The sequence below is a fragment of the Cynara cardunculus genome (genome assembly GCF_001531365.2).
Source record: "Cynara cardunculus var. scolymus isolate 2C chromosome LG 10, CcrdV1, whole genome shotgun sequence".
Taxonomy (NCBI): Eukaryota; Viridiplantae; Streptophyta; class Magnoliopsida; order Asterales; family Asteraceae; genus Cynara; species Cynara cardunculus.
The window spans coordinates 23,142,008-23,151,742 of record NC_037537.1 but is presented as its reverse complement, the minus strand read 5'-3'; the positions used below and the strand labels follow the sequence as shown (position 1 = coordinate 23,151,742).

At 36.0% G+C, this 9,735-nt stretch overlaps 1 protein-coding gene across 7 annotated transcripts; it reads right to left on the bottom strand.

Moving 5' to 3' along the window:
* Positions 1-1,000: 1,000 nt before the first annotated feature.
* On the bottom strand, positions 1,001-8,446 carry LOC112519772 (copper-transporting ATPase HMA4-like). Of its 7 annotated transcripts, none has more exons than XM_025128024.1 (10): positions 8,266-8,446; positions 7,976-8,105; positions 7,306-7,562; positions 6,294-7,039; positions 5,715-6,186; positions 5,455-5,622; positions 4,419-4,673; positions 3,578-3,700; positions 2,612-3,097; positions 1,483-2,058 (listed from the first exon to the last, which is right to left on the bottom strand). In XM_025128024.1, exons 3-10 carry the CDS (start codon positions 7,558-7,560, stop codon positions 1,669-1,671), a joined length of 2,895 nt encoding a protein of 964 aa, XP_024983792.1. In that variant the 5' UTR covers positions 7,561-7,562; positions 7,976-8,105; positions 8,266-8,446; the 3' UTR covers positions 1,483-1,668. The 7 variants fall into 7 exon arrangements, with proteins under 7 accessions (XP_024983791.1, XP_024983792.1, XP_024983794.1 ...); XM_025128026.1 differs by having other exon boundaries at positions 8,048-8,105; XM_025128025.1 differs by having other exon boundaries at positions 7,976-8,089.
* Positions 8,447-9,735: the final 1,289 nt, after the last annotated feature.

Here is a 9,735-nt window from a genome sequence, read left to right as displayed (position 1 = left end):
ATTAAACANTGTAAAAATGCGATGGATTGTATTTAAAATAAACTCTCTCTCTCTTTCTCTCTCTCTCTCTCTCTCTATAACTATATATGTATATTAACATATAAAACAATAACAATAATAATAAGATATTATATGATTAATTGATTTTGACATTTTATATTTTTTTTATTGAATATTCAATTTCTGAAGCATTTAGCACCATTCGCACTTTCCAAAATTTATTTTAAATTGAAAAAGAAATCACTTCAATTTTATTTTAAAGGTTATAAGTATGGTATTTTTGAAATATATCATTATATTAATATGACTTAATGATTATTAAATATTTTCATATATTTATCGGTAGATTTTATATAATTCAAACTTAAAATATTAGGAATTTCAATTACAATAATAATCTATGAATTTGAGTTTTAAAGGATTTTAAAAAAATATTGCATAAATTTTTTAGGATAAAATTAAAATTATAAATATTAAAGGGATATATAAAAATTATGAGATAAACAAGACCTGAAAAAGTTTCATATATTCCACTCAATTATAAAAAACTTCAGAAACCATTGAGTTCATTTATACCATAATCGTTGTTTTTATTAAATCAATGATTAACATAAAATACTTGATAAATAACAATTTCTAATAATCATTTATCTGAATCATAATTTCTAGCAAGTTTTTTAGGTAAAATATTAGAATGAAAAGAGAAAAGTTCAATACCATCAACGTTATTTCAAAATTACATTAATGACATAGAAGATTTTTTTTTGATTAATCTGGACATCCAACACGCTATGCAAGCCGTCTAATCTCAGGGCGACCACCTGCTTTGCAGATAGCCCAGAGTTACCGTATTTGAACCTCCGTGACCACAAAAAGATTTTTATTACTCCTTGGATTACCAGTTATAATATTTGGTTTGATCTGATGATGATTAAGCTGACAAAATAACACTTATATTGAAATTTCATCGTTTACATCAAATCTCATATAGAAAAAAAAATGTTACATGCTTCACTACTTGAAAATAGATGTAACATAGAGGGACTATAAATAGTAGTACATATAAATGACCACAAGAACATTTGTTCCTATCCCTGTTCCATTGCACATTCTTGACATACGGTGTTAGCTATATACATCTATATTTATATCAAAATCAGATCAAATCATATATTGAAAATGTAAAAAATAAATCTTGAATTGATATATTTGAGAGGAAGATTACTGGATAGGGATGCATTTAGCAATACAGAGAGATGCATTTAGCCTGCCATGGTTTTCATATTCAACCAAAAACTATAAGAAAAAAAAATGTAAAACAAACATATATAGTTAACTGTACCTTTTGTAAATTCTTAATGTCCGGTGAACGTAATTCACAAGCGCCTTGTGTTGAGCCCAACCGAGAATCGCTAAATTAGTTATAAGAGTAAAAAAACCTACAACATTGTAACTGGGCTAAAGGTTAAAACATATATAATTGGGGAAATGCTAAAACATGTATAATTGAACCCAAATTTTTTGTGGGCCTGTCCGTATCTGACATTGGAACACCCTCGGACGCAGCCTTAAGTTGAGTAAGAAGTTACATATTTAAATGACAATGCAAGTACTAATCAAGTGTTGTGAACCACCAATCTAAAATCAAATACTTACTCAGACCTTTTCTTATTTTGAGTATGTAAAGGGCTTCTTGTATGTCTGCAAGAGGAGTGAAGAACAGACCACACTGATAGAAGAAGCAGCCATGAGAGCTCCAGCCAACCAAGGAGGTAACCGGATTCCGGTAAACGGGAATAGAGCTCCGGCTGCAATCGGCATGCCGAGTATGTTGTAACCGAGGGCCCACACATAGTTAAGGTGGACACGAGAAATTGTCTTTCTAGAGAGATCAATTGCTGTGATCACATCTTCTAAGTTGCTTTTGATAAGCACTATGTCGGCAGCTTCGATTGCGACATCAGTTCCTGCACCAATCGCCATCCCCACGTTGGCTGCAACCAACGCTGGTGAGTCGTTTATTCCATCTCCCACCATTGCAACTATCTTTCCTCTCGCCTGCCGGTTTCATTTCATATTATCAGATAAAATGGTTCAGGCTTCAAAAGATTTGCATATGGTCGATCAATGTCGGCTTCAAAACCCAAGCCATACTTTTTGTTAAATCAAAAAGGCAAAATGCATCAAAATGCAATAAAGTTTGATTTAGTTGCTATATGGTGTAAAAAAAAACTTTTTTTTCTCAATGTTGCAAAGTTCCAACTTTCCTATTTTGTAATATTTGATGACGTGGATACCCATTTACGAACAGTTTACGCCGCTATGGACGATAAACTTGACATTAATGTCATCAAATCTTACAAGATCAGTCGGTTACCGGTTAGAATTGGTACAAAATCAGAATTTTAACTTGTTACATTGATAAAAAAAAATTAAAACTTTGTAACATTGATTGAGGAAAAATATTTTTGTTACACTAAATAAGAATCAAGGCAAACTTCGTTTCATTTTAAAGGCATTTTACCCAATTAGAAAACCATGGTGACTATAATTTAATGTCTTTGAAATTATCCTATAAAATACGAGTATTCCAAGTGTAAAACAAGTTTACCTGCAAGTCTTTAATCCTGTCTGCTTTTCCCAAAGGATCAATCTCCGCGAACACATTTTCAATTCCAACCTCCTTTGCTATGGCGGTTGCGGTTGACCAGTTATCACCTGTTACCATAATACTGTTGATGCTCATAGAGCGGAGAAATGATATGACCTGTGCAGCCTCTGGTTTCACCGGATCGGTGACTGCAAAAGCACCAGCAACCTTCCCATCAATGGCCACCAGTACACAGGTGCGAGCCAGTTTTTCATTATCTGAAAAATAGTTTTCGACTTCAGTGTCAACTGGAACATTAGATAGTCTCATAAGTTTCTTGTTCCCAACCAAGACCGTTCGGTCTCCAACTTTACACCCCACCCCAGCTCCAGGATGCACCTCAAAGTCCTTCACCGCTGAACCGTTCCCAATTTGAGATTTATGATCAGGCAGTCTGTTCTTGGAATGCTCCACAACGGCTTTTGCTATGGGGTGTTCACTATTTGCCTAAAACATATACAACATTGTAAATTTGGATACATGATGAAATAAAATTGATATGATTGTACTGATAATACCAAATGGTTTCCTTAATTAGCTTTTAAATCTATGGATCTATCAAGTCCTGGGTACTCCCGAGACAACCTTAAGGGTGCATTTGGTACGTAGACAGACGGGTGAGAGTGAGGTAAGCGGGTGAAAGAATTGTGTAAGGTTTTAGCGTTTTAATTTAACATGGGTAGTTTCGTAATTTGTCATCTCCCAGATTTTTGTTAGACCTATTCTGGTGGGACAAAAAAAATTCAGGCCCATCTAGTCCCAGTCTAATGTAGTGTCAAACGTGGAGGAACAAATTTTTGTATTGTCTTGTCTCGTTCTATCCGGCATACCAAACGCACCCTAAAAGTCTAATCCAGCATCACACAAGCCAACAAATTGTCACAAGCATAGAATTAGCAAAGTAGCATTTCAGGAATATAAACCCACCTCTACAGCGATTACCATGTAACAGAACTCCTCCATTGGAATTTCAGAAAGAAGCACGACACTGACAACTTCAGGTTTTCCAACAGTCAATGTTCCCGTTTTATCGAAGACAATTGTGTTAACCTACAGGATCCAAATATTGTCCAGTAAATCATCATAAAGTCCTAAAGTGTAACCACAATATTAAACCATCAAAAAGTAGGATAAAAATATGTTCCATTGTCAGTTAAAAGAGAAGAAACGCATCAACCATTAAAAATTTATTTGTATAAACAGCATCGATTAGCGCACTATATACTTCTATGTTTCATCTAAATAGTGAAAATATGATAAATCAGTTGGTACAAAGCTGTCCAACAGTTGCTACGAGAAAAAGCAAGCTCAAACTCGGCTAGCTTTTCCAAAGAGGTTCAACGCATAGGGGTGTCAATGTCGCTGGTCAATCTTGAAAAACAAAAAGAAAAAGAAAACGCATCTCAATCTTGCTAGCTTCTCTTGACGTAGCTGAGAAGATGGTAAAAATATTTGCTTAAGATGTCTATATGATCCTTTACATCTTTGGCTTGATTGTCTCATTAAAACCACAGAGCCACTAGCAAGTATTTAATGGCCTTGTTAGCTTCAATTCCCCAATATTTTATCCTGCCTCTATTCAACAAAATTATATATACAATAAGAGAGGAATTGTGTTATATAATCTGATATTGCTAATCCAGATACTGCCCATCTTTATCCATACTTATAATTGTTTCTAACACCACTTAGTATTTCCTAGTAGAGTACCATCTAGAGTCAGCAAGAGTGAACTACAGCTTCAACTGTGATTTCAGATTTCAAGTACCTTGTGCGCTTTTTCTAGTGCATTTCCACCCTTGATCAGGACACCTTCTGTAGCGCCCTTACCAGTGGAAACCATAACTGCAGTAGGTGTGGCTAGACCAAGAGCACAAGGGCATGCTACAACTAAAACCGAAATTCCAAACTGTAGTGCGAGCTCAAACTCATCCATCGCCTCTGGAATCCAACTTTTAGGATAAAGTCCAGCTGCACCAGGAATAAACCATGCCAACCATGTCACCACAGCAGCGGCAACAACCTGAAATTCAGGACGTGGTACTTGTCAAGAACATTTATGAAATATAAAGGAGATATAGATATGGCATGATGAGATAATTTTAGGTGCATCAACCTGAGAGCAATTGAATAAGCATAGACTGCATTCTCACCATGCAACATCATTCATTATGGCATATAATCGTAACAAATTAGAGTATTGATCCTAAGATCATACAACTTTTGAATCTTCATCTACAATGCGAACATGTTATATAAAATCAAGTTTTAACCTTCTATCTAGACTTAAGATGCCCACCCCCACCAAAAACACATACACAAAATCCAGTACCCTTGTAATACTAGCACAACTCTCATGTAGTTGCAAAATCTTGTAAAATAAAAGAAATGCCATTACCATTTTGCACATAATTCATGCCTTGAAAAGTTACCGGTCCCATGGGAATTTCCTAAACAGTAGCCTTCCATTTCATATGTTAACTTTTCGATGCTTCAAGTGGTTATAGACTACTAATATTTTCTAAGCCAAGGTCATACATGAAGTATATAAAGAAAAAGTTCAAGCAGCTCATGAATATCATAATTAAGTGTCGCAGGTGGTGACTTACCGGTCAAACAATCACATAAGAATGGAGTTTAGAGATTGCCCAAGCCTTGCATGACTTATATTAAAAGGATAGACAGGGCAAAGGTAGAATGACAAAACTTGGTACTGAACTCGATATACACTAAACAAAACAACCAAAATCCACTTTATGACCATGGCTGGTAGCATGAATGGAATGCAAAGGCAAACAACTCACCGCAGGTACAAAAAACCTTGATATCCGATCAGCAAGTTTCTGTACAGGAGCTCTTGCAAGTTGAGCAGCCTCAACTATTTGAACTATTTGTGAAAGTGCAGTCTCTGACCCAATATGAGTGGCCTTGATCAACAAGCATCCATTCTCATTCACAGTCCCACCAATAACCTGTTTGTGATTCAGAAGAACAAAATAATCAATTTAGATGTGGCATGGAAAATTTAAAGAGAGGGGGGGGGGGGGAAGCAAAACAGACATACCTTGTCACCAGGACTTTTAGCAATTGGAATTGCTTCTCCTGTGATCATACTTTCATTCACATATCCATTCCCATCAATGACAATACCATCAACAGGAAATTTTGAGCCAGGAAATATCTTTAGAATGTCGTTTCTTTGTATTAATTGAGTGCTAATTTCGGTCTCTGAAATAACATTTTTATCATCACCCATTGTCAACAGGCAAGCTGTGTCGGGAGCAAGATCTGTCAACTTTGCTAAAGCATCGGATGTCTTTCCTTTAGCTATAGACTCCAAATATTTACCTAGAAGAATAAATGAAATCAACATTGTACTAGTCTCAAAAAAATCTTGTCCCTCAAATCCATCTGAAACCGATGCTTTTATTACTGTGTATACAGAATAAAAGTAAGCAGCATTAGTGCCAAGTGCAACCAGGACATCCATATTAGCAGATTTTCGCCTCAGTGCATGATATGATCCAACATAAAACCTGAATTTAAATAAACAAAGTACATATGAGATACTATAATAATTTATGCATATTACCACAAGCGGACAAAGATATGATGTCTTAACACCACAGGACATTGACCTTACCTTTTACCAATAATGAACTGCACCGGTGTGCAGAGGATCCATCTCAAAAGCATTCCAACAGTAAGCATGTTATAAAGTTTATAGCTTAACCAATTCCCATATGGAGGAATCATTGGAAGTACCATAGAGAACAACAAAAGTGGAAGTGAAAATAGGCAGCTCCAAAGAAACTGACTTCTGTACGTTTTGATCTCATGATCTTTCTCTATTTTATGTCGTCTTTCTGGAATGTATAAGCTTGCCTGATAATGAGTAGAGCCAGCACCAGCTTCTTGGATGAAGAATATAAGTGACCTGGGACCTGTCAAATCTGGATCATAGCTAACAGCCACCTTACATTCTTCCATGTCAATCTCAACATGATTGACACCAGCTAGTGATTCCAGAGAGCACTTGACTGCAGTCATATCTTCCGGAGAAGTGATACCTTCAATTTTTATATGCACTTTGTTCCCATCATTCCCGGAGCCTATAAGATCCGCTCCAAAGCCAGCATCTTCCACTGCTTCAATGATGCGATCAGTGTTGATAACATTAGGATCATAGTTTATCTTTGCTTCTTCAAGAGCTAAACCAACCACTGCCTTTTTCACTCCTTCAACCATCAAAAGAGCACGCTCAACTGACTCAGAGCAACTCGTACATGCCATTCCCTTAATTCTGAGTCGGCATACTGCAATGTCTTGCTCTGTAAATTCAGTTACTTCAAAGCCTGCATCTTCAACAGTTTCTTTTATTGCTTTTACCTGAATACATAATATAGCGTTTAGAAAATATATGAAGGACTAAAGTAAGCAAAAAAACAAAGACATGATCTTGCATATCAGCCACTGACAACTGCTGCGGCCACACATGCCAAGCACTAGTAACTTTGGTGGTACGTTGTGGACTACCGCGAATTGGCATTTCTAAAAATGTGTAATCAATGGAGATTTGAATTTATCATCAATTCTTAATCAATATATTAACATAAAGATGACTAGGATTACTCGAGGCAATCACTGTAACTTACACCAACAAGTTCTGGCACGTATTTAACTACAGCCTGGCCTTGAAGTGGTGACACCTCGGCACTCTCAACACCTCTCAAATCCTGAAGTACAGACTCGATGGACGTTGAACATGATGCACATTCGATACCGCCTATTTTAAACATAATGGTCCTAACCCCTTGATCCACGCTACGAACTGATTTAATATCGAGTACAACAGCATCAGAGGGTTGCAGAAGTGGTATCTTCAAATCGTCCTTCCCGTTGACATCCATTTCTGCAACCAAATCCCCAAACATGAACAGCATTAAAGTTTAGCCAACAAACAACTTCAAGCCAATCGTCAATACAGTTCCATACATATTACCCACATATACATGCAGTGATCACATCCATTTACTATGCAACATAACCGTTTAATAAAGTAGACCAAAAACATTAACCAGAAATCACTTAATATCGTTCCTCAAATAAATACTTCCTTAGTTCCTTAAAAAGGTTAAGTTCAGAATTTAAAGTCAACCATATAATCTTTCAGTTCCGATGCAAATTGGATATAGAATATATTACTAGAACCAAAGATATCCTATATGAAATGATTGTTATTAAGTTTGAGGTACATAACAAATATTTTCTCAAAATTCTTCAAACTTCACCTCAAACTTAATACTGTTCTCGAGATCGGTGTACCTGTTTTCTTTGGAACAGATATCTTCAATTTAAGTCTCAATTAACAAAAATCCGTGTTGATCATGAAAAAACCTAGCCTTGATGTTGACGAAGGTAAACGACTCGCATACTAACCTGAAGCCAAACAAACCTGAATAACACATCATCCACGTTTACAAATAAAGTAACAACGAACAAATTAAAATAAACAGAATCTCAATCAAAAACATAATCGCAGGTTCTAAAACCAATCAAACAACAAAATTACAAAACACAACATCCTTATATCATGTATTTGAGCGAGAGCTTACCTTTTCCGACGCTATCAAATAGTATTAGGGTTTTGAACAGCGGCGGTGAGATGGAATTGAGGATAACAGAGAGAGAGAGAGAGAGAGAGATGGCAAAGCTGCAGTGTGATTGAGTTGAGCAGAGGAAGGAGACGGTAAGCAAAGGGATGGGGGCAGAGCTTTTAGACGTATTAGGGATTCTGCGTATTGGTGGTAACGAAGGCGTCTCCTCTCTTTTTTTTCCTTTTTTCAAATATTCGAATATAAGAACCCTTCCCACCAAGGATAATAACGTCAATTGCAGGCCCACTGGAGTGGCCACTACGCGCAATTATTTTTTTTTATTTTTTTATTATTATATAATGTCATGGTTTTGCCTAAAACCATAATTAAAAATATTTAAAAAGTCTAATTATTTCTATAAGGAGGAGGGAGTAAATAATTTAAACTTCTAACGAGCTGTTTGAACTTGAGTTTAAGTTCGAGCTTAATAATTTTCGAGCTCGAATATAAAATAAAGCTTGTTTAACGTAACAAGTTAAGCTTTAAAACATCAATGTTCGACTTGACTCGTACGAAAGCTCAATTGAACAGTACAAGTCGAGTTGTGCCGAACTATTTAAGCATACATTTTTTTGAGTAAATAAAGGAGTTAATACATTCAAAAACTATTTGAGTTAGAACTCGAGCCTGACTCCGAAAAAGTTATTCGAGCTCGAGTCAGATATTAATTTTTCGAGTCGAGCTCGAATAACCTGTTACTTCACTTGATCGTTATAACCCTACCTATAAGTCAATTTTTACTTCCTCTTTTGAACTCGAGCTACGTTTGTAAGTATTTGATTGATTGTTAATTTTTCTACGATAACATAATTAAGTTGTTATTGTATTTTTGGAACAAAATATACTAAATTTAACGTTTAAAATTCTTTTTCATAAGAAAAAAAATATTTAAAATTCGTTATATCGTGTTCATGTTACAAGTGGTCCTACCAGTCCCCATTTTATGGAGCACTTGTCTTAGGCAGACCAAACAATCTGAGGATATCATACGGAAATCGGATTCAGTTGTCACTGTCCCTATCGGAAATATGATTGACTACGGATTCGAGCCATGTTTCAAGCCATTCACATGGCATCATCAAATGATACAAGTCTTGGATAACACGGGAAAAAAATCATTGGCTTATCAAATTAACAATCCTGATTCAAAGAGACTTTGGCAAAGGAGTTTTTTCCCTCTGCTCTTCCTTTGGTTATATACCAAATCACCTACCTGTATCAGTTGATTGACCATTCTCGATGCTTTTTTGGGTGACTTACCAACCGACCCAGCAGTGATCAATGACATAATGGTACAAACAAATCAAAGTCATTGGATTTGGTAGTTCCATGGACTTCTCTCTTTAGCCCTTTGTTTATGTTCAAAAATGGGTGTGCACCTCCAGATGGGTGGGGAATTCACTTTCAGGAATCCTTGCTCCTGGCTCT

What these genes read in the sequence shown, in the direction of transcription:
- LOC112519772 (XM_025128023.1), bottom strand. Translation starts at nt 7,593, where the DNA reads ATGCTGTTCATGTTTGGGGATTTGGTTGCAGAAATGGATGTCAACGGG. An exon ending in CAAGGTTTTTTGTACCTGCG is followed by an intron (nt 4,674 to 5,454) that starts GTGAGTTGTTTG and finishes CCTGAATTTCAG; the next exon opens with GTTGTTGCCGCTGCTGTGGT. An exon ending in CACTAGAAAAAGCGCACAAG is followed by an intron (nt 3,701 to 4,418) that starts GTACTTGAAATC and finishes TGGATCCTGTAG; the next exon opens with GTTAACACAATTGTCTTCGA.